Source organism: Takifugu flavidus, chromosome 8 (genome assembly GCF_003711565.1).
Source record: "Takifugu flavidus isolate HTHZ2018 chromosome 8, ASM371156v2, whole genome shotgun sequence".
In the NCBI taxonomy this organism is placed as follows: domain Eukaryota; kingdom Metazoa; phylum Chordata; class Actinopteri; order Tetraodontiformes; family Tetraodontidae; genus Takifugu; species Takifugu flavidus.
The window spans coordinates 251,097-275,362 of NC_079527.1; the positions used below are offsets into that span (position 1 = coordinate 251,097).

At 53.2% G+C, this 24,266-nt stretch overlaps 2 protein-coding genes across 4 annotated transcripts; both read right to left on the bottom strand.

Moving 5' to 3' along the window:
* Positions 1 to 54: 54 nt before the first annotated feature.
* fgd1 (FYVE, RhoGEF and PH domain containing 1) lies at positions 55 to 20,486 on the bottom strand. Of its 2 annotated transcripts, none has more exons than XM_057041321.1 (18): positions 19,791 to 20,486; positions 11,526 to 11,795; positions 11,248 to 11,440; positions 10,489 to 11,176; positions 10,166 to 10,255; positions 9,941 to 10,089; positions 9,709 to 9,865; positions 9,488 to 9,626; positions 9,221 to 9,279; positions 8,466 to 8,612; positions 8,266 to 8,358; positions 8,083 to 8,162; positions 7,963 to 7,993; positions 7,785 to 7,886; positions 4,667 to 4,795; positions 4,289 to 4,447; positions 4,007 to 4,153; positions 55 to 3,778 (listed from the first exon to the last, which is right to left on the bottom strand). In XM_057041321.1, the coding sequence occupies exons 1-18, from the start codon at positions 19,951 to 19,953 to the stop codon at positions 3,503 to 3,505; spliced, it is 3,072 nt and encodes a 1,023-aa protein (XP_056897301.1). In that variant the 5' UTR covers positions 19,954 to 20,486; the 3' UTR covers positions 55 to 3,502. The 2 variants fall into 2 exon arrangements, with proteins under 2 accessions (XP_056897301.1, XP_056897302.1); XM_057041322.1 differs by lacking the exon at positions 19,791 to 20,486 and adding an exon at positions 16,830 to 17,572.
* A 324-nt stretch (positions 20,487 to 20,810) lies between these two features.
* Positions 20,811 to 24,263, bottom strand: LOC130530303 (uncharacterized). 2 transcript variants are annotated; one of them, XM_057041363.1, is made up of 8 exons: positions 23,551 to 24,263; positions 23,013 to 23,186; positions 22,536 to 22,892; positions 22,362 to 22,458; positions 22,115 to 22,286; positions 21,895 to 22,011; positions 21,662 to 21,825; positions 20,811 to 21,237 (listed from the first exon to the last, which is right to left on the bottom strand). In XM_057041363.1, the coding sequence occupies exons 1-8, from the start codon at positions 23,790 to 23,792 to the stop codon at positions 21,184 to 21,186; spliced, it is 1,377 nt and encodes a 458-aa protein (XP_056897343.1). In that variant the 5' UTR covers positions 23,793 to 24,263; the 3' UTR covers positions 20,811 to 21,183. The 2 variants fall into 2 exon arrangements, with proteins under 2 accessions (XP_056897343.1, XP_056897342.1); XM_057041362.1 differs by having other exon boundaries at positions 21,107 to 21,474.
* Positions 24,264 to 24,266: the final 3 nt, after the last annotated feature.

The following is a 24,266-nucleotide window of genomic DNA, read 5'->3' on the forward strand; positions in this document are numbered from 1 at the left end:
CTGTGGAAACGCAGAGAAAGGCGACGATAGAATAACTTCCAGAAAGTCGTGTGGTCAGTTTTTATACCTTTATTTTAATTATATCTTCATCATTTTATTTTCAGACAGGGGCAGAATGGACAGACAGACAAGAAGGCAGTGGCCGGCCACTAACCAATACTCAGTAAATACTCATAATACTCATAATAACCAATGACCTGCAGTCAATTAATACTCAGCAAGTAGTAAAAATACTTGAAGAACAACAAGAAGAATAGGAACAACTAAGCTGCCGTTACACTCACAGATACTGATGCTGTGGTAACATGAGTTCCGCGGTTGCTAGGCAACAGTACTACGGAGCTCAGCGGTTGCCCTGGCAATGCTTGGGAGGTGTGTGGTTACCAAGGTAACATGCTCTTTCAGAAAGCCAGCGACTACTATGGCAGTGACCCAGAAATCAAAATGATGTGGCTGAATGAGAAAGGCATCATTCCTAATAAATGCAAAAAGGAACAACGCCAGGTCTCCATGACATCAGCAGGCCATGCAACACCGAAGCCCACAAAATAAAAGACGGCAACATCATTTCAGGACAGGAAGATAAAAACACACAGCTTTGGGTGGAAAATGTCAAATAGAAGACTGCAGCTGCTGTCAAACGCCGACACACACGGAGATTTGGCACACGCGAGCGCAGAAATAAAGGCAAAGTGCAAGGACAGAAACACCAGCAGCACCGCCACGACTGAACGGCCGTGACAGGAAGCTGCTGCAGTTGAGGAGTGGTCAGAACCTGAGAGGGACCTGTTGGGTGCTGAAAACCGGGCTGTGTGTGTGTGTGTGTGTGTGTGTGGTCCTGTCCAGCACATTCAGTCTGAAAACCACTGCATTCCTACTGAGGCCTGCTGATATTCAGCTGAAGAATGCTCTGTTCTGCTGGGTGCACGTGTGCACGTGAGTGTTGGGAACTCACCACAGCCGTAGAACGTAGGCAAAACATGTGGACTCGTGCACGTGCTAAAGTAAACGTAAGGACTGCAAGGTTCCACTTGAATAAGTTATTCAATGATCTGATCACACTCACCTTTGATTAGAACCAGCTCAAACTCAGGAGTCACATGGAAAACAGCCCATAATAACACTTCAATACGCTCTAGAGCTTTGGCATGTGGAGAGAAAGTGCACACAGACGTAACAGCCCACTGGTCAACCACTTCAGGTGCCAGTCAGGACCAGTAAGGTCCTGGTCAGAGCCCCTCTGGTGTGACTGGTGATGATGGGAGCTGCAATGCTGAGTTACTGGCCAGAGGAGGGAAGGAGGAGGAGAAGGAGGGGGAGGAGAAAGAGAGGAGGGGAAAGGAGAGGAGGGTAGGAGGAGGAGGAGGAGGAGGAGAGGAGAGGAGGGGAGGAGGAGGAGGAGGAGAGAGGAGAGGAGAGGAGGAGAGGAGAGGAGAGGAGAGAGGAGAGGAGGAGGAGAGGAGGAGAGGAGAGAAGAGGAGGAGAGAGGAGGAGAGGAGAGGAAGAGGGAAGGAGAGGGGAGGAGAGGAGAGAAGAGAAGAGAGGAGAGGAGAGGAGGAGGGGAGGAGAGGAGAGAGAGAGGAGAGGAGGAGGGGGAGGGGAGGAGGGAGGAGAACACAGCTTTACACACACACACACACATTTTCTGAAAGTGGTTTTCTCAGCTTCTTCACGATGACACAGCTCAGTTTTAGTTTGATTCATCGTGGGGGGGGGTCTCCTCATTCTCGAGCGCACCAATGACCTTTGACATTAGGAGCCAAGGTGAAACCAACGTGGCTCGTGGACAGAGAAGGTCCTTCACCTCCATCCCTGTTCATCAGGACCACCACGCCGCCACCACCACAACCCTGACTGTCTGTGCCATTCCAGCTGTGCGTTGACCTTTGACCTTGGCACGGTCACATGACCGAAGGGCCACAGGACAATAAATTATATTTACAAAACTCTGATTCTTTGTGGTTCTTTTCCAACATCTAAAAGACAACCCAGAATTCTAGACACTGAAGTCACCAACAGGAAGTCTGCCTCTTGAGCTCATCTGAATAATAACACAGTAATAACAGTAACAGTTGATTTTCTCCACTATCAAAACACTTTATCCAAAAGTTTTGTTTTTTTCCCCGATATTTTACCACTGGAAGAGGACGAAAAACAGCAAAAGTCTTTTTTTCCATTTGGGTTCAGATGGTTTGTGTTGGATTCTTGTTCTTGGGCCTCCTTCGGACCTTCTGACCCACAAACATTTTCCTCAGTGTGAAAACAGAAAATAAATCTGAAGCCAGATTACAACCAATCACTGCGGAAGTGGACCTGAGGCGGAAAAGATGAATGATTTGTCTCTAAAATGATGATATTGAGACAGAGAGACCACACCCAACTGAAGACAAATGTGATTTGAAGTCGCCTGACACCACTTCCTGTTTCCTGTCGTCGCCTGACGCCACTTCCTGTTTCATAGTGAAGCAAATCTGAAGTTTTTGTCTTTTTTCAAAGATGAGACTGAATAAATCTTCACTTTCACAACAATATTTTCACATCTGACAGTGAAATATCACTAATATCATATAGAATATCCATATATTATTAAATAATATGTATAGTGTGGTAAGAATGGGCCCTGCAGACCTGGGAGGTCATGTGACCACGCCTCAGAGCAGAGGCTTCTGGGTAATGTAGTGCCTCCACAACAGCCCGCTGAGGCTCAGAATGAAATCTGCCAAGAGGTTTCTTTTCCAGGGGAAATTTGGGATTAGGAATAAAACTAACTAAACTTTATTATCATAAATTCTTTCTTGAAGTGCATTTTCTCGCTGCGTTTCCTTTGTCAAAAATCCCCTCTGGGCTGGTGAACGTCTGTCTTAAAAACAGGGTCTCGTTCCTCAGCTGAACCGTGACCATTGTGTTGCTCCCATGTCCGTGTGAATCTGTTCCACTCTTGGTGGGACACATGGAAGATGGCTCCCAAGAGAGGTCAGAGGTCGAAGCTCTGTGATGGGATGCTCCGCACACCTGTCAGCTGCTCATCTAAAGAAGAACTGAAGGGTACCCGCTCAGCCCGTCCTCTCGAACCCTCTCTGACCTCTTCTGATCTGGAATTTGCTGCTTTGGAGAGTCGGAGAGTCTGGAAATGTGCTTCGCCGTTCGTTGTATTCCAGGAAACGTCCAATCAAAGAGCCGCCATGATGAGCTCAGATCTTCCAGACCCTGACTCACATCAGGTGATTTGGGACTTACTGCTAGCGCTGCGATTCCATCTTCAGGAAGGCTTCCCGTGAGAAACGGCGGTGGGAGAAGAGGCTCCGCCCACCGCAACACGCTACAGCACAGATGAAAGATGAGAGACGCCATTTTGGATGCTATACGGGGGAATTCATGCAGACGGACCTCACAAATAGGTGTGTTTGTATGTGTGTGGGAACTACTGATGAATGGATGGATGTTTTTGGGATGGTCGATCTTCTCTGTCATCCTTTGATGTTGTGCCGCATCACGTGTCGTATCACGTGTCGTCTCCGTCTGCTGCAGTGGCCAGCTCCTCCGCCTCCTCCTCCAGACTCTCCACGATTGGCCGGTGTACGGGATGCTCCTCCCCCCTCCCGGCCCTTGACAGGATGTCCATCCATCGCTGCTGCAGCTCCTCGGCGTCCGCGCTGAAGAACAGCGTAAGGTGGCTCTGGGAGATCTTGAAGGCGTGCCGCCGCTCCAGGCGATCACACGGCTCAGGGAGGGAGACGTCGAAGCCGATCAGAGGCACGCTGCGCTGCGCTTTCACATCCTGGATGAAAAAAATGCAGAAAGTTAACAAATGTTAACAAGTGAAAATGAAGCAGAAGAGCACACGACAAAGAAGTAACAGTGGCTAGCAAAGCTAAAGTCTTAGCCTACTAGCCTAACTCATTGGTGGAGCTAAAAAAGTTCTTTGGTGCTGAAAGAGAAGCTACACAAGATTTCACAGAATATTCCAGGATCCTAGATTGAACCGCCGTGCGTGTCCCTGTCGTACCTGTGGGGCTCCGTAGATGTAGAGCACGAGCGGCTCGTTGTCGGGGACGACGAACCAGGCCTTCTGCCAGCCCCGCCCTGCTCCTTTCTCCATGTGGTGGAGGAAGGAGCAGATCACGCTGTTCTCTGCTGCCAGGGATGCCTGTTTCTACAGACAGACACAAGCGGAACTGTGAGGAGCATGCTAGCATTAGCCTAGTTGAGTCATCGGCTGGGAAACTGAATAAAGAAGATCAGTCCTATCCAGAATGAATAGTTGAGCCCACAGGGATGTCCCACTGACCTCCAGGATGGAGCGCCTCCTAGTGGTACTGCTGGTTAGTGTGCCGGGGGAGGGCGATACTCCCACCAGCATGGCGTAGCAGTCCACGCAGACGCGGTTGGTTCGGTTGTTGTCGTACGACAGACGTGCTCGGAACTCTGAGCATTTCCCACAAACCACCTGGGTTTGAGAGGAACAGACGGTGAAACTAGCGCAAACGTCAGAAGCAGTTTGTGTTCTCATGTTGCTGTAGCACTGATCTGACGCTAACTCAACCATAATAAAGTCATCCGGCTGCCTTCATCCTGTTTACAAATACAAAGGTGAAGAAATGTCCCCCTGGTGGCTGGATGCAGCATGCGCTGACTGTAACTGCGGGTGTGATGGGGGTGCACGTACGTGTCCACAGGCTTTACAGTGGTGCCTCCTCTTGGTGATGGAGTTGAACGGCTCCTGACACTTCATACACAGCGTAACTTCCTTCTCCCTGATGGGAGTCGGAGCTCTCTTGCCCAACTCCACGCAGCTCTGGGGGGGCAGAACAGTCAGCAAGCATTAGAATTCAGCAGCCAGAACCCTGGGACAGGTTAGGGTTAGGGTGGCGTTACCAGGTTAGGGTTAGGGTGGTATTACCAGGTTAGGGTTAGGGTTAGGGTGGTGTTACCAGGTTAGGTTAAGGGTTAGGGTGGCATTACCAGGTTAGGGTTAGGGTGGCATTACCAGGTTAGGGTTAGGGTGGGGTTACCAGGTTAGGGTTAGGGTTGGGGTTAGGATTAGAGTTCAGGGTGGTGTTACCAGGTTAGGTTAAGGGTTAGGGTGGCATTACCAGGTTAGGGTTAGGGTGGCATTACCAGGTTCGGGTTAGGGTGGCGTTACCAGGTTAGGGTTAGGGTTGGGGTTAGGATTAGAGTTCAGGGTGGCGTTACCAGGTTAGGTTAAGGGTTAGGGTGGCATTACCAGGTTAGGGTAAGGGTGGCATTACCAGGTTAGGGTTAGGGTGGCGTTACCAGGTTAGGGTTAGGGTTGGGGTTAGGATTAGGATTAGAGTTCAGGGTGGCGTTACCAGGTTAGGTTAAGGCAGCGCTTCTCAAATAGGGGCGCGCCCCCCCAGGGGTGCCATGCCAGGGGGGGTGCGTGTGACCCCAGAGAACATGTTTTTGGGTTTTTTTGCCGTCCGTACTAGAATAAAGTGTAATTGCACATCGCGCGCGCACACACCACAGAGCAAGAGATAGGAAGTGCAGTGAACAAACCACCAAGAGACAGCATGAAAAAATACTTAACAGTGATGAAAAGAAAGGCGGAGAGAGACGGAGATAATGAGACATACGAAAGTCTCCCGAAAGCTAAGACGAGGAAATATGACAAAGCATATATAGCGCTTGGCTTCACTGCGACTACGGTGGGAGACGAGGAAAGACCGGTGTGTTTACTGTGTCTGAAAATGTTGGCAGGACAGCATGAAGCCAAATAAATGAAGGCGTCACTTAAAGACATTCCACCCCAGTCACGCTGATAACACTAACCCTGGTTAACCCTAACCCTCACTTAAAGACATTACACCCCAGTCACGCTGATCAGCCGCTTGAGTTTTTTCGGCAAAAACGTGCCAAATATTGGCGACAATCATCCCGCTTTGGTCTATATTTCTTTCTTTTTTTGTTTTCTTTAATATTAATAAGGATACAATGTTATGCAGAGGTGTACTTATAACAATTTCATAGACAAATGATACTAATTATAGTCACGGCGGGGGGGCGCAAAATGTTTTCTTCTTCCTAGGGGGGGGGCGTAACAGAAAATAATTGAGAAGCACTGGGTTAAGGGTTAGGGTGGCATTACCAGATTAGGGTTAGGGTTGGAGTTAGGATTAGGGTTCAGTGTGGCGTTACCAGGTTAGGTTAAGGGTTAGGGTGGCATTATCAGACTGGGGTTAGGGTTCAGGGTTTTAGATTAAACTATTTTGCACTGGCCTACTGATTGGAAGAGACCAGTCCCGGTTAGGGTTAGGGGAAAGAGCAGAATCACCCGCCAGGGTTAGGGTTTAGGGTGAGGGTTAGGTTTTGAGGAAGCCATAGGTTTAGGGTTAGGAGTGGAGTTAGGGTTAGGGGTGGGAAAGGGGGTGGGATTAGAAGAAGCAGTAGGATTGGAAGAAGGGTTAGGATCAGGAGTGGATTTAGGGTTGAGGTTATGGTTATGGTTAGGGGTTAGGGTTAGGGTTAGAGGGTTAGGGTTAGAGGGTGCCGTAAATTTAGGGTCAGGAGTGGATTTAGGGTTGAGGTTAGGGTTAGGATTGGAGAAAGAGGTAGGATTGGGGTTGAGATTATGATCCGTGCTTGGAAATGGTTTTGTTTTAGGGGGTGTCATAGATTCAGTTGTCTGCACCAGTTATCAAATATGAGTTTTGCTGTTGTGGGGGTCCACTGGATGTTGTCATTTGCTGTAATGAAAGTGTCATGTGGGATTTCAAACAATATTGGGTAATATGTTGTCATGGTATTGTTGATTAGTTTCAGGTTGTCCCGTTGTGGCTGTGTTAGCTGAGGTGAATAGTTGAGAAAGGGAAAGTAGGCTTGTGCATTGGGGAAGGTCCGCTCAGCAGTACGGAATAATCCCTTTAATTGTTTGATTGTGGTTTTTCTAGGGTCCTGGTCTTTGTTGTTAATTCCCACAGCAAAGATTACAACTTGGGTATCAGGGTTGGAGGAGGACTTTTCACAGACTTTTAGGAAATGATAGGCATTTGCTCCTGGTTAACTGTCTATTTGTATGTCTGGATTGATCTATTCAGGGATGTGATAAACGTCGGAGTCACCCAGGATGAGGAATGCTCTTCTGCTTTTAAAGACCCAGTCCTGAATTTTGCGGTTGGGCCTGTGGTAATTTGGCCTGTAGGTGGTCTTACTGGGGATTATTGAATGTTGAGAGGGCTACGGAGTAGAGATGGGCAATTGTCTCCTGGCTCTGGAGAATTGGCTGGAGGGGATGAAAGAGACGGAGGGGAAAAGGGGCAAGTTAGGTTTGAGTTAGTAGGTGTGCTGGTGCTCTGGGGCTGATGATCATACAATGCAGGCCCCCCTGATGTTTGTGGGGAGGTAGGAGGCTCAGAGAGGGTAGGTTAGGGTTAGGGGGGGGTTAGGGTTAGGGCTGGCAGTCAGCGTCGACTTTTGGCACCCCTGTCATCATTTTGGCCTGCTTTGGCCTGCATTGTGATGGTGTACATTCCACGCGATTCCACCTAGTTCCTCCTGAGGCACTGGATGAGATAGGGTTAGGGTTAGTGTGGCATTACCAGGTTAGGGTTAGGGTTAGTGTGGCATTACCAGGTCAGGGTCAGGGTGGCGTTACACGGTTTGGGTTAGGGTGGCGTTACTAGGTTAGGGTTAGGGTTAGGGTGGCGTTACCAGGTTAGGGTTTGGGTTAGGGTGGCGTTACTAGGTTAGGGTTAGGGTGGCGTTACTAGGTTAGGGTTAGGGTTAGGGTGGCGTTACCAGGTTAGGGTTAGGGTTAGGGTTACCGGGGAGTGAGGCGGCGTAGATTCTTCGTCTCGCAGCGAACAGGTCAGCTGTCTGAAGCTCTCCACCGTCTGCTCGTGTCTCTGGATGGTCGCCTGGATGGCCTGAACACAAAACACCCAAAACAGGCTGAAGGAGCAGCTCCAGCTGGGAAGGAGGTGAAGACTCACCCCTACACACCTGTATCCAGTCCTTCTTCTCCTCCTCTGTCCTACAGAAACAAAGGCAGAAAATTAGACAGGAAACCCAAAGCAGCTGACTTAGGAGATGGCCGTGCCATGTTAGTGAGTGTGTTCGGACCTGGCCTGCAGCTCCAGGGATCTCTGCTTTCCAGACACCAGGAAGGTCCTGGGAACCGCCACACTGCTGGTCTCTTTGAGCTGGACACAGACGCACAGACCAGCCGAAGTTTGAGAGTGTTATTACAGGCACAGCTTATTACAGCCGTGGCTTATTACAGGCGCTCGTTCCATGGTGTCTCACCTCCATGCCATCCACGTCTATGCGAGCACGGACGCCGTACTTCTGACCAATCAGACGCAGCTTTGGTACACAGTACAGCAAGCGATCGTTAAACTGTGGACAGACAGACAGACAGACAGACAGACAGACAGACAGACAGACAGCGTTAGCACCCGCTCAGCAGGAGACAACAGTGTAGAGGGGAAGAACCAGAGCAGTACCAGTATGAGGTATCTGTCCTGTGATGTCCCGTTCTTGTTGGACAGTTTCAGGATGTGTCCTTCTTTGATGAGCTCGTTTGTCGGGTTAACGATGTCTTCTTCTCCTCCCAACAGCTCGTAGACCTTCAGCAACTTCCTCATCCGCTCCTGACAGACGGCCCAACAGATGTCAGCGAATTCTCCCACAACATTAGCAAGACTTTTAAATGTCCGTTAGCAGAACCATTAGCAGAACAGTTAGCAGAACCGTTAGCAGAACTGTGAGCGCTACAGACGATCTGAGAGGAAATATCGTAACAAAGGCGAGTGTAATAAACAGTGTTATAACTGGACTATGACTCTATTACACTGTGCTGTTGACTGCAGTTTTCCCACATGCTTCTATTCCAAAGAGCACGAGGAGGATCATCAAAGGAAAAGCTGCACTGATCTCTTTGATCTGACATATTTAATAAGATGTTGGTGACCAAGTTCAGACGCCTCAAGAAGCAGCAGCGAGATTACAGACGAGGGAGGATTTAATGACCAGCTGACGGCATCTGATGTGGTTCCACCACCAGTCAGCCTGCATGCACTGGCACGTGCGCGCGCACGTGTGTGTGTGTGTGTGTGTGTGTGTGTGTGTGTGTGTGTGTGTGTGTGTGGTGTGTGTGTGTGTGTTGTGTGTGTGTGTGGTGTGTGTGTGTGTGTGTGGCCTGCCGGTCTCTGTGGCCAACCACCGTCACCACCAGGCTCAGGGTGTGAACGTCTCTCACCATCTTCCTGATGGCAGCGTTGGAGTGTTCTGCCGCGGTAGCGATCAGTTCCAGAGACTCTGCAGGGCAACGAGACACCAATCAGGGGACGTTAGGGGACAAAAAACCTGGACTTGAGGCTGTGAAGCTAACAAAAGTGTGAGGTTGCAGCCCAGTGTTAAATGTGGCTGTCCTGTCCTACTGCTGCATGTTAACCAATCAAACATCTGCGTTCTTCTCCAGAGGTGACGGAGGAACCGGGACGCATTTGTGGTGGTGTTTACGCACTCTGAGCGTCCCGGTGGTCGGGGGCATCCTCGGGCAGCCGGTGCAGGTAATCTTTGAGCAGCAGCTCGTAGCGAGGAATCCTCTGAACGGGTTCCAGCATGTGGTGCTGCAGCGTTAGGTTGCCGCAGCGCTCCTCCCTCTGCACAGGCGCCAGCACAACAACAACACAGGTGAACACACGGCAGCACCACAGGTGATGCCTGACCACGCCCCTTCCACACCTGGATTTCCTGGACGATGAGCTTGAACTGGGCGGACCGCTCCATCCAGGTGTTTACCAGCTCCATGGCCCGGTCGAAGTTTTTGACGTACTCTCCGTACATCTTTAGGAAAGGAGCCAGCTTCTGCAGAATGTCTCCAATGCGAGGGTTCGAGTCCCTGCAGACAACCATCATCATCATCATCATCATCATCACCAGAGCCCGCCCCGGCCAGGAGGGGGGGCATCCTCACCATTCCTCCATCCTCTTCTGCAGCGCCGGCAGCAGGAACTGCTGGTGGAAACAGTAGATGGAGCAGATGTTAGAGAAGATCCCCTGGACCACGTCGCAGGGAAAGGAGGAGCGAGAGCGTGCCTCCTCCAGGAGTCTGGCGCAGAAAACCTGCAGGGAGGAGCAGCAAACAGTGATCACAGGTGTCAACAAAACCCTGCAATGTGGGGTCCTGGGGGGGTTCTACCTGGTCCAGAAGGTGGAGCTTAGACACATAAGTGATCTCCGTGTGCAGCAGCTCGTTGGCGATGTTAAAGACCCTCTGCTGGACAGACAACTGCACACAAACACACAGCCAGCGTTGACACAACTGGTGCTGCACAGTGCAGCCCCACCCCCCTACCAGGCAGGAGGCCCCTCGTTCTGCTGCAGGGAAATGGCTAAACGTTCGGTTAGCGTGTTAGCGTGCTAGCGTGTGGATTAGAGTGTTGGTTTAAAACAGGAAGTTGTGAAAGAAGCCCCTCCTACTCCAGAGAAAAGTGGATCTACGGGGGTGCGAACGGCGCTCACCTCGGCGGAGTCCTGTCTGTCTGCTTTGGTCGGGGGCAGCACCAGCGTCAGCTCCACCTCCTCCTCCTCCAGGTCACTGTCTCCATCCTCGGAGTACTCCCTCCTCCTACGCACCCCCCCCTGAGCAAGCTCCTCCCCCTCCCCTCCCTCGCCTGCATAGGATGCTGAGCTGGAGCGGCGTGGGATGAGGGCAGGGCTGCAGGGATAGGCCACGCCCCCGTCGTCCACACTGGCAAAGCACAGCTCCTCGCTGTGCGACGGCGAGCTGATGCTGTCGATGCCGCTGTCGCGGTTGGCCAGTTTCCCGTCAGTCTGTGAGGAGGGGAGGGACAGACGCTCCGACTGGTCCAGCAGCGGCTCCCTCATCTCCACGGCAACCGCGTCATCCTCCGAGTGCTTCTCCGAGGCGCTGTAACCGGACTCCATAGACAGACGCTTTTGAGTGAGGTCGTCGCAGCACGCCGACGCCAACTCGTCGGCGTCGTTGTCGTCGCCATCGTCGCCGTGGAGGCCGATCTGCGGATGCCCCGCCTCGCTCCTCTTGGTGAGGTCATCATGGCCTTTGAGTTGGGAGGTGTCCTCGTCGGACCCTGGCGTTGGCGGAGAGGAGGGACGGGAGGAGGCAAGTTCAGGGAGCCGGGGACAGAGAGAGCCGCCCGTGATGTCAGGGACCACGATGAGCTGCTCACTGCAGGGACACGGAGACGCCATCGAGTCAACGCCCCTCGTTTACGCCACCATCCCACCATCACAACTCACCGCTCAAACTTCTCAATCAGGGACAGGACGCAGGTGGGGGATGCGGTGCCGTCGCCGTGCGTGGGCGGAGTCCGGACTCCTCTGGGGTCAGCCGGCAGTGGTCTGCAGGGCGGTGGAGGGGGCTGCGGTTTGTCTGGAGCCCGTAAACGTGGTCTGGATGCCTGTTGCTGCAGATGGGCGGGCTTGGGTGGAACTGTGCGACATAAAAACCTCTTAATGTCACACACACACACACACGCACACACACGCACACACACACACACAGAGAAGGGTCTTACTTTGAGGCTTTGGTCCTGGCAGCGGCGGTCTCCTGCTGGGGGGAGTGGTGGTGGCAGCAGGCAGCTCCGGCGGTCCCGTGTCACTTCCTGGGCCACAGCGCCCCTCCAGGGAGGCAGGACCAGGGGAGGAGCTGGGCCCCGGTTCAGAACCGGGCTGCTGCTGCTCATCCGTCTCCAGGACCTCCTGGTGGACACATGGGGAGCAGGGAGGCTCCAGGCTGAGACTCTTAGCCAGCAAGCTGGGACTTGAGGAGGAAGAGGAGGAGGGACCTGAGGGGGGAAAGGTCAGACTGCTGATCACATGGTGCTGAGGCCACGCCCCCAAAGTCTGAGCCTCACTGCATTCACTGATGTTGAACAGAGCAAATGTGGTTTTAAAAACAAAGAAATAGCCTTTGTGGAGGACAGAGCACAATTATGGGATATTTCAGTGGTCTATTCTGCACCAAGGTCTCAAACAACAGACAGGTCCTGCTTCAGGTCCTGCTTCAGGTCCTGCTTCAGATCCTGGTACCAGGAAGTTCCTGGGTTTAGCTGGACCTTTACAATCATCTTAACCTCGAAGATGAAGATGACACATCAGTGAGCTCAGGTTTCGGCAGGACTGAGGTCCACAGATGAGGCTGGTTTGGAGAGTTAAATCAGCTGATTTAAGGGAAAGCACACACACACACACGTGCACACACACACACCAGCTAATAGCTTCCACATGAGGTCTCAAGACAAGACAGAAATAAACTGCACATGGAGATTTTTGTGGTTTGTTGCAGCTGCAGCGCCGTGGCTGCTTCCTGGTTGCTGATTGGCTGCTTCCTGGCAGCTCTGTGGCTGCTTCCTGGTTGCTGATTGGCTGCTTCCTAGCAGTTGATTGGACAGAATCTGGAACCCAGATCAGATGTTTTGAAAACAAGCCAGAGCTGCCTCATGTTGGAGCCGTACGCCTGCGGCTCCTTCAGGCCTTCACACAACCACACCAGCCTAAGACTCATCGCACCTCCAGTGGTGCGTCTCGTGATCTGGTGACCTGCACATGAACCACTCAGGGATCCTGTCGCCGTGCTTGTTTTGTTTCAACTGTTGAAATGTGGCATAACTGAGCTTCTCCTTCCAAACCCACCAGCTCCAGCCCTACAGGAGGGTGGAGAACACACCCAGATACCCCAGGAGACGTCCAGAAGGAGCCGTCCAGAAGGAGACATCCAGAAGGACCCAATGGGCTTGTTCAAGCCTTCAGGAGCTGAGCTGACCTTTAACCTTTGGCGGACTGAGCTGAGGCTGCAGCTGATCAGAAGGTTCTCAACCAGAAGACAGAGGTGGAACTCTGGTTCTTTGGAGTCGAAACCTTCTCAGAGCCGGTCCAGCGGGCCCAGGTCTATAAAGAGGTTCCCCTTCTCAGAGCCGGTCCAGCGGGCCCATGTCTATAAAGAGGTTCCCCTTCTCAGAGCCGGTCCAGCGGGCCCAGGTCTATAAGGAGGTTCCCCTTCTCAGAGCCGGTCCAGCGGGCCCAGGTCTATAAGGAGGTTCCCCTTCTCAGAGCCGGTCCAGCGGGCCCAGGTCTATAAAGAGGTTCACCTTCACAGAGCCGGTCCAGCGGGCCCAGGTCTATAAAGCAAAGGCCCGCCGTGGTGAACTCACAACTCCAGCAGCAGCACTCTGGTTTCTACTCTAATGAATAAAACGTTTATTCCTGCAATGCAGCATTCTGGGATGCATCTTTACTGATCCAACGTTCAGCACCTGGAACCTGGAAGGTTGGGTCAAAGGTCACGTTCAGAGGTTTCTCTGCACCAGAGAAACGGGGAAAAGACACAACACAAACACACAAACAACACAAACACGAGAGAAGCTACAACCCATTCATGCAGATGATGGAAGAGGTCATGAGAACAGGCTCATTGAAAGCAGATGTGTGTGTGTGTGTGTGTGTGTGTGTGTGTGTGTGTGTGTGTGTGTGTGTGTTGCTGTGATGTAAATCACAGCTTGAGCAGCAACTGTTACTGACAGATGACTTCCTGTGTTTGAGTCACATGTTTGACATCAAAAGCTTCAGATTCTTTTCATGGTGGAGACCAAACTGGACCAAAGCCTGATGGACGTCCAGACGAGACCATCTGGGTCGGAGCCCTGTGGACGGGTCGCCAGCACCAGTGAGGACACTGGCAACACACACCACTCCTTCGTCACCTTTGCTAAAAAATGAATCATGCAGAAGGTTGAATGTTGGTGGTGCAGCTACATGGAAGCTAGAAATAGCACCGGAGCTGATGCTAATGCTAAGCTAATGCTAAGCTAACAGACCAAGATCTGAGACTCTGCCTTTAATAACATTTGTGATTCAGCTGCTGCAGGACCACTGTGCACACGCACACTCACACACACACACACACACACACTCACACGGACGGACGCACACACACACACACACACAGGCGCGCACACACACACACACACAGGCACGCACGCATGCACGCACACACACAGGCGCGCACACACACACACACAGGCGCGCACACACACACACACAGGCAGGCACGCACGCACGCACACACACACGTTTTGTATTGCAGACAGCAGAGACGTTCTCAGATGCACCAAACGCATCAAAAATCCTGTAGATTAATATTAGAACCGTCTCACAGCCACTGTCTCACTGCAACTGTCTCACTGCAACTGTCTCACTGCAACTGTCTCACAACAACCATCTCACAGCAACCGTCTCACAGTAACAGTCTTACAGCAACTGTCTCACTGCAACCGTCTCACTGCAACTGTCTCACAGCAACTGTCTCACAGCAACCGTCTCACAGCAACCGTCTCACAGCAACTGTCTCACAGCAACCGTCTCACTGCAACTGTCTCACTGCAACCGTCTCACAGCAACTGTCTCACAGGAACTGTCTCACAGCAACCGTCTCACACCAACCGTCTCACAGCAACTGTCTCACAGCAACCGTCTCACTGCAACCGTCTCACAGCCACTGTCTCACTGCAACTGTCTCACAGCCACTGTCTTACTGCCACCATCTCACAGCAACTGTCTCGCTGCAACTGGGGGGCCGAGCATTTAGCTACCAGGCCCCCCTGCTATGGAACCAGCTCCCTGTCCAGGTACGGGAGGCTGACTCCATCTCTACTTTCAAGATTAGGCTTAAAACCTTCCTCTTTGAAAAAGCTTATTGTTACTAATTCTGTAGTTCCAGTTACTATCATAGACAGACAAATTATCATCCTTAGGGGGTCGTCTAATCATTAGGTCACATTTAGCTGTGCTGTTATAGGCCGAGGCTGCCGGGGTCCAGAAACATGATCACCTGACAGGCCTCTGTCACCCCACTGGGTCATGGTTTCCCCTCCTCTCCTCTCCTCCTCTCCTCTCCTCTCCTCTCCTCTCCTCTCCTCTCCTCTCCTCTCCTCTCCTCTCCTCTCCTCTCCTCTCCTCTCCTCTCCTCTCCTCTCCTCTCCTCTCCTCTCCTCTCCTCTCCTCTCCTCTCCTTCTCCTTCTGTTCAGAGGGACAGGATTAAAAATGGAGCGGCATGTCACGCGGTGGCTTTGTGGAAGGAGAACGTGAGGGTGCACCTGAATCTGGAGTTCTGCTTCTACAAAGCCACTGAGAACCTGGAAGCCTTTAAACAGCAGTGGGGACATGACGAGGTTTTAGTGAAGGTAACAGAGCAGGGGGAGATGAAGGCTGCAGCATGGCTGCTCTGAGGGACAGGTTAGGGTTTTAACTGGTTTTATGTGAACAGAGCACTGTAAATAAAGTACACTTTAAAAGTCCTTCTCCTCTCCTCTCCTCTCCTCTCCTCTCCTCCTCTCCTCTCCTCCTCTCCTCTCCTCTCCTCTCCTCTCCTCTCCTCTCCTCTCCTCTCCTCTCCTCTCCTCTCCTCTCCTCTCCTCTCCTTCCTCCTCCCCCTCCCTCTCCTCTCTCTTTACCCAGCCGGCCATCAGCAGGGTCCCCCTGTAGGGTCCCCCTACATGAGCCTGGTCCTGCTCAAGGTTTCTTCCTGTTGAAGGGGAGTTTTTCCTTGCCACTGTTGCTTGTCTGGGGTCAGGCCCTGGGATTCTGGAAAGCGCCTTGAAACAATTTTGATTGTAACAGACGCTATATAAATAAAGATTGATTTGATTTGATTTGAACTGTCTCACTGCCACCATCTTATAGCAACTGTCTGGGTGGTCAGATCCTGCAAGAGTTAAAGACCAGCCGGTAAAAGGAGGAAGAGGAGAAGGAGGACGAGAATAAGGAAGAGGAGGAGCAGGAGGAGCAGGAGGAGGAGGAAGAGGAGCAGCAGGAGGAGCTCAGGCTGGTGAGGGAGCAGCTGCTTCCCTGATTCTGACGGTTCCCTTCAAGAATCTTTGGACAGACATTCAGAGGAGGTGGATCAGGATGGAGGAGAGGCTGGTTCATGCTGCTCTGGAAGACCTGAACCAGTTCCAGTCCCAGTGAAGACCAGCAGGTCCTACTAGGACTGGAACGGGTCTGACTGGTTCTGTTCCTGATTCTATGTTACTGGTCCTACTGGTTCTGTTCCTGGTTATTCATGATGGTTTCTCCTTTGGTGTCCGTCTCCAGATGAGTAGCAGCTGAACGCTGCAGCTCTGTAGGTCAGCAAATGTGAGGGCGCAGCAGCATCATTCTGCAGACGCCACATTTATCACAGCGAGCGAGCGTGCGCGTGCGTGCGTGCGTGCGTGTCAGGGGGTGTGTCTGTCCACCTGTCTGTCTGCAGGAGACAAATCACAAACACCACCTCCATCCCGCTGCTCGACATCACCCCGCATGGCACGCGCGTTAAAAATCTGGAGATGAAGGTGCAATGAATTAAATGGCGCAAACACGCGCACGCGCACACACACAACATTTGGACCTCCCTACCGAGTCGTGCGAGACTAAACTCCCAGCTATCTGGTTTAAATCATGTATTACTGACAGAAGATTAAGCTGCTGAAGATGATCGTTAAACCGTTAAATCCGAGCGCGCGCGCGTGCGTGTGTGAAGGGGGGTGATGTGAGTGCAGCTCTCACATCTGGCGGCGCGGCATCCTGCAGCCATACTAGCCTACATTCACTGCGGCGAGATGTCGGTCAGTGTGTGCGCGTGCGCGGCCGTGGACGCGCTAATGTCAACCTCCCCCCACCAGCAACAGCAGCTTTATTCGAATTATTACTGAAAATTTTCTCCTGAAATTAAAACGCCGCGTGTGATGCGCGTTGAGGTGGCAGAAGTGCGCGTTCGCGTACACGCGCGGCTACGCAAAATAACCCCCAAATCCTGCGTGCGTGCGTGCGTGCGCGGACTCACCTCTGGTCAGGCTGCTTCTGTCCATGTACATCGCGCAGCAGAGCACAAATCCGGTCATTAAAGAGAATGTTGGTGTGGGGAGAGAGCGGCTCTCCCGGTCCACAGCACGCAGAAGAAACCGGGTCACACACGCTCACGCAGGACGCGCACACACAGGAGGGCGGACCGGAACCGAACGGAACCGTTCGGACCCTGTCGGACCGCACCGAATGCCAGATCGTCCAGCACCAGTAAGTAGGTTAGATCCGCTCGGTTTGGCTCAGAGGGGCTGCCCGGTGTGCGCGCGGCGGGCGGTGGCAGAGACGGAGCGAGGGAGCGAGAGAGCGGTGGGAGAGAGAGAGAGGGAGGGAGAGAGGTGTCGTTTCCATGACAACAAATTAAGATAAGAGAGAAGGGGGCGGGGTGCGTGACAGGAAACGTGGAAATCTGATCACGTGGCACCCGTCACATGCAGCCTACATGCAGACAGGCAGCCTCTGCAATTTGGACATCCGTGGGAGAAGGGTGTCCAGGGCAGAAGGTTCTGGTGTTTGAAGGCAAACACTGTGACCGGGTTTGATGACCCAGGTCCCAGAGCCGTGACTAATGAAGGTCCTGGCGTTCCACAGAGCCAGAAATAGACCTGGACCAGAGCTGGGTCGATCAGCATGATATTGATGTGTGGAACACAGCCCTGTTTGTTTCCAACTCGGTGGGTGGTCCACGCAGACAGGGTACCGTTCGGTGCTGTTGCTCCAGGGGGGCAGAACAAGCTCCCCTGACCAGCAAACAGACCAGGGCTGATCTGGCTTTACCGCCCAGCTGGTCCTTCAGGGGACAGAAACAAACACACCCCCTTCACTGTTGGTACCAGACACCCACACAGACCCCGCCCCCCACCCACCATCAGGGTCGGAGCTGAGCTGAGGCCCCCCCACCCGGCCCGCTTGGGCCTGGAAGCACCCCCACATCTGACTGTGACTGTAGGACAAGCACTGTCTGAAGGAAGGGAAAACAAACACACCCTGTTATCAACCTCCAGGAGTGGAGGTGAAGCCCTGACCTCTGCCCTGCCCCCCCCCCCCACACACACACACTCTTGTCTCCACTCATAGATGTCCCGGAGGACGGATGAGCGAGTTTGTCTCTCTGTGGGTCACTGGGTCGCTCACTGTTGCTCTTTGGGGAAGGGGAGGAACGTGCTTGGGAGGGGGGCAGCGTTCAGCTGTTCCCCACAGCAGCAGACGATGAGAGCAGCTTTCGTCCTCTTCGCTCCTTCATGGACTCATGATGGGACAGGAAACCAGATTATGTGGCGTCTGACGGGAGGCAGGAATCACACCAGCAACCACTGGATACCAGAGGGGACAACAAGCACCCCTCTCTGGGTCAGTGTCTTCAAACTCTGGACATCAAAGGGAGGGAACACACACGGGGACCAGCGCTAACAATGCTAATGCTAACAATAACACAGACAGAGGAGTGGGAGACAGGAAGAATTTGGGGGGGGGGGGGGGGGGGTCAACAATTGGCCAACAGTAAGACTCAAACAGTGAATTCTATAAGAAGATACAAGAGGAGCAACATCTGCAGGACTGGTGGAAACTCCTGGAACCACAAACCACCGGAGTTTAAAGGCTCCAGAAGAAATAACAGCTTCCTGGAAAAGAAAGTCAAGACTCAACAGTTCAACATCTGTCCAAAAATCCAAGAAGAGAAACTCCAAACTGCAGCTGACTCCTGAACCAACCCCACCAGAGTTGCTGCTCCACTCTGAGGACCCTCCTGGTGCCACTGGAGGTCTATTTTTAACCTGGGGTCCTTCATTTATATCTAAGGTGACACGTGGAGCAGCAGAACCTCACGTGTTTCCAGTAACCATGAGCTGCGAAGCTAAAACCTCTTCACGCTTTATGGTGCTCAGGATCAACAAAGACCAGACCAGAGTCCAGGCTGGACCAGAGTCAAGACCAGACCAGAGTCAAGACCAGACCAGAGTCCAGACCAGACCAGAGAGCAGGCTAGACCAGAATCCAGACCAGACCAGAGTCCAGGCTAGACCAGAGTCAAGACCGGACCAGAGTCCAGACCGGACCAGAGTCCAGATCAGACCAGATTCTTCCCACCTCCAGGTCCTTTTCAGGTTTGATGAGAAACATCAGAAACCAGACTGGACCTGATCCTGATCCTAAATATACACATTTACCAAAGTCTCCTCTGTCTGCCACAGCTCAACATTCATCTGAACACACACACACACATACACACACACATGAACACACACACCAACACACACGAACACACACCAACACGCACACACACAAACACACATACACACCAACACACACACCAACACACACACACACTGGTGGATAATCCCTGGGGATCATGTGATCGTTTCTCCAGGGTGGATTTTGAATCTTTTCTGCCTCAAACACTAAAATCAGCTGCTGAAGACTCACAAAAGCTGTTGGAGGAAGTTTGTGAGGTTTGTTTGGTGAAGCGACTGGAATCTTTCTAGTCTTTAAACACAGAAACAAACAAACAGACATCCTTATGAATGAATGCTAAGCTAATCACATTTAGCTAATCTAGTTACACAAAACTACAGTCAACAACAACAACTGGACACACACACAGCATTTTTCTGCATTGCCAACACGTCCCTCTTCGGTAGGTGTGGTCACTGTAGCAACCAGTGCTGAGAAGAACCAGATAAGGCTCCTTGAGTCCGGGTTCTACCAAGTTCTCCCCCCAGGAGAAGCAGCAGCAGCAGCACCTTTGGCCATTAAAGCCTCGTTCATACAGCTACTGGGAACACGTCCCCACACCAGTCCAACCAGGACCACCAAGTCCTCCATCCAGGTGTTCCCCCTAAACAACAGCAGGACCAGTCCTGATCCGTCTCATGGCTCCCTGCTGAGCGGCGTGGACTCGACCGTCTCATTCTAACGCTCTGTCTGGACCCTGCAGTCCACTCACCTGTCCTGTGGGGGGAACTGCCAAGCTTTGGAACAGAGAGGGTGCTGAGGTGGTACGAGAACCTCATGGTGCTAAAGTGACTGGAGAAGGAGCCTGGGGGAGGAGAAGGAGGAGGAGGAGGGCTGAAGGTGAGCAGGGCGCTACGTGGTCGGTTTAACTGCATCCCGACGGCGAGGACAGGTGTGTTGACCACACATGGACGAAGGTCAGAGGTCAGGCCTTGTTTAGCGGGAGTCCCGTCTCCTCTGGTTGGTGCTGCTGTGGTGACTGGAGGAAGTCAAGCAGAGGTCAGCCTCTCCCCTCCCTCATCCCGGCCCGCTGGCTCCCTGGGCTCCTCCGACGCTCCTCTGCTCTCCATCTCCAGAGGCTCCTCACAGGACGGGTCCCAGCATTCAGGTCAGCAGGTCCTGGTCCAGCAGCAGGTCCTGGTCCAGCGTCTCTGCATCACCTCCCTCCGGCCACTGAGGACTGAAAGAGTCTCCTTCCCACAGAAGGTCAGAGGCTGACGTCCAATCAGAAGCTCCGCTCTCCTGAAGGAGCGTCCATCCGGAATTTGTGGCCTCGGCTCTAATCCAGAACTTCTTCACTTTTCTGCCCGCTTGGGTCCCGGCGGATCCTCAGCGGATCCTCGGCTGATCCTCTACTGATCGCTGCCGTCTCATTCCAGCGTCCCTCCGTCCTCTGGCTTTTGTGAGCAAAGCTGCGAAGCGACTCTCCGGCTCCTCCTCCAGACATCTGATCCCTGATCCCAGACCACATCCCCTCCTCCCCCCGCCTCCCGGTCTGGTTCCAATTTTCTCTTTTGGGTTTTTTTTGTGGCCTGAAATCTGAAGCAGAAGGAAAACTGGAGAGAAATTCCAGCATTCTTTTGATTTGGCATTTTTGTTTCTCACCGCTGAAGCCATAGGGCTTCATCTCAGCACCTTCAGAGGGTTCTGAAGAACTTCTGGAGGGTTAAAGCAGTACAGAAGAACCTGGGAGTGTGTGTGTGTGAGGGCTACTGAAGAAACCTTCTACCGATGGCAGAAAAACACGGCTCTATTTATTCAGGTGGACGTGTGACTCGGCAGAACTCAGACAGTGGGAAGAACCGACTTTCTGGCCCGGGAGGTCCCTCATGATCCAGCTACTGAGTCTGACCCTGGTGGAGCCCCAGCACCTTGGTACCAGAGCATGTTGAGAACATCTGAGCCAGTCGGGTCAGGCCGACGCCAGACGCTCCAGTCATGGAAAACGGAACCTTAAGTGAACCAGACGTCAGGAGAAACGCTGACAAGATGCAATTTCACCGTCGTCGTTCTAGAAGCAGAAGCAGATTTTTGTTTGGAGGATAAAAATCCAGTTTTATTGACAATACGGAGGGTTTAAAACATGGCGGACAACAGCGGCGGTGTCAGCGGGACGGCGGCGGTGTCTCCGACCGTCTGCTCCTCAGGCTGTAGCGAGGCTGGAGGATCGGGAAAAGACAGAACAGGATCATCAGTACAGTCGGCAAGGCTGCCAGCCGTTGCCATAGCAACAGTCAGGGCAGAGCTTTGACTTGTGGCCCCAAAACCAGCTTCCTCCAGAAAACCTCAGGCCTGCTCGGATCAGAAGGAGCGAGCAGAACCAACAACCCGACACAGTTTTATGTCCTGTACGAGGTCCAGACCAGTCCCCATCCCTCAGGAGGTGCTGCCCATATCTGCAGAGGACAAGGTTAGATCCTCATCTGGATCCTAATGTTCCCCACAGAACCGGAAACTCAGCTCAGGGGCCGTTCTGGGGAACACATTCCTGCTGAAACCTCCAAAGGTTCCTTTAGAGGTCACCTCAGAACTGGACCGGTCCAGAGGACCTCTCTGCCCTCTAAAACAAGTCCAGATGTTCACCTGCTGGTCCTCCACCAGGACGCGGTGAACCAGGGAGGAAGACGAGGAGCGACGAGGACGTCTCCCTGGACCGACTGAGGCATTGTGGGTAGCGGAGGGCAGCAGAGAGACGTCAGCGGTGGAGGCGTCCACCGTGCTGCTGAGGAGCTCGTCCCAAGTCCAACCTGCAACACAGACATGGACCAAACAGGTGGACAGAGGGGGCGGGACTAAGGGGCGGGACAGGAACTCACCCTGGAGCGTCCTGCACTCCTTGTCTCTCAGCTCCGCCAGAGTTCCTCTCTCTGTCCTCTGGGAGACGCCTGAGCGACAGGACGAGGCCACCTGCTGCTTCTGCTCCCCTAAACATACTGTAGAGGCAGCAGCACATCAGCTGAGTGCATGCACGTGCAGCGCGAGCATGTGCAACGCCTGCACGCACAGCAGGACAGGACAGCCGCTGCGCGCCCTCACCTGCGTGCTGGAGCGCCTCCTGCAGGCTCCTCTGCGTCTCTCTGAGCTGCTGGAGGACCTGCAGGTTTTGCTGCATCGGGTCTCTGTAGCGCAGACACACACACAACAGAACACACACTCCTACACACAATGTGACCCGGCGCAGGACACTCACATACACACTGATCAGCTCCTGCACAGAGACAAAGGATGAAGCCACACAACGTGTGTGTGTGTGTGTGTGTGTACTGACCATGTGTGTACTGACCATGTGTGTGTGTTCAGGACGCTCAGAGCTCAGCACAAACAGGTAAATCTTCCTCTCCAGGTAGAAGTTCAAACACACCAAGGCCAGCAGCAGCAGCCTGGAAGAGGACAGTGGACATTAAAGCGGTGGATAACGCAGCGTCCCCCAGGACTGAGGTGAGGCTCAGGGTGTTACCGGGCTCTGGAGGAGCGCTGGGTGGAGGTGAGGAGGTAGGAGGTGCACAGAGCGGCACCGTTGAAGAGGCAGGAGCTCAGGCTGTGGCTCTCCAGCAGCAGGACACTCTGCAGGAAGGACACCCTGTTGAAGAGCTCCGACAGCGCCACCTGCTGCTCCTTGGAGACACTGCTGATCTCTGAGAAGACCGAGTGCAGCCCCTGTGTCGACTCCCTCAGGGTGGCTCTCAGCTCCTCCCCGTTGTTGAGGATCTCCTGCTGAGCCTCCAGGGCCGATTTCTGCACGTCCATCAACTCCTCGGCCATCCGTCTGGTGGACTGGAGCTGCTCAGCCACGCCTGCCGAGCTCTCCGTCAACCTAACACACACACACACACACACACACACACACACACACACACACACACACACACACACACACACACACACACACAGTCGCGCCAGGTGCTTCCCGTCTCACCTGAGCAGGCCAGCTCACCTGTGCATGGTGTCTGCAGCCCGGTCCCGCCAGGCCTCCGACTGCAGGAAGTGACACATGCTGTGCGTGTGCGTGAAGAACTCTGTGTACGTGTTAAAAGCCACAGCGTCCATGCTCGCCGTACAGCTGCTGAGGTCGGATCCCTCGGGGCAGGAGGGTAAAGCCCTGCCTGAGCTGCCAGAGGAGAGACTCGTCACCACCAGCAGCACCAGGGCCACCAGCAGCACCACCACCAGGGTTAACCTACCAGCGGGAACCATCCCTGCACAGCTTCAAAGGTTCACTTAACATCAAAGAACATTCCTCAAAATCCAACGTGCTTTAAAGCTAAAAGCTAATAATATCGGGTCACAGTTCAGGTTTAGAGGTTTGGTTCAACTTAGACCAAGTTCACCCGGTCGATGTGACGTCACCATCAGGCGGGAGCTGAACACTTTTTACACCTTTAGAGAGCGGATCAAAGGCCACGTGACGCGTTGGCAACAGAAAGCACATCCGGGTGTGTGTAGAGGAGCTCTGGCTCCACGCGACGGGTTACCTGCTCAGGTGACACATGGTGAAGCCCAGCGCTATTCGGCTCTGGCTCTCTGACGTCAGGTCCCGGCAGCGCGCGTCCAGGTGGTCCACAGCACGTGCCCAGCACTCTCCGTACCTGAGTTGCCCCGCGAGGCTCCGCACGCGCCTTAGCGCTATTCTGCCGCGCTCCGAGTCCGGATCCGAACCAGAAGACCGTCCCAGCAGCAGCAGCAGCAGCAGCAGCAGCACCGCCAGAACCGCCATCTTCCGCGTGCTACTGCTGCTCAGCCAATCAGAGGGCCAGGATTTTACGAGGTCACGAGGAGGCCACGCCCCCAATCCTTCTGATTTAAATGGGTCAATTAGCGCTAAATGGGATGCCAGCGGCTCTCCAGGACTTTCCAGGTTTTCCAAACGCTGGGTCTTGATTCCCAGACCTTGCTGTGACACCCTGGAGGTTTGTTGCTACCCTGGAGGTATGCTACAGAAATGAGAAGCTCCTCCTTGAGTGATCTCCACCTTCTGAAGGATGAAACATGTTTTCACACCTCGGGAGCCAACGCCAACCACTTCCTGTTTCACGTCTTGTGTTTACAGCAGCACAACCATGCAAACGACCCTCCGTGCTTCCTGCTGGCGCGTGGAACCGCCCGCCTGTGTGGGCCATAACAGGTCTTGACTCCCTGCTTCAGCCTCCATCGCTTGGGGTCATATTCTGGAAGGTTCTCATGAATTAGA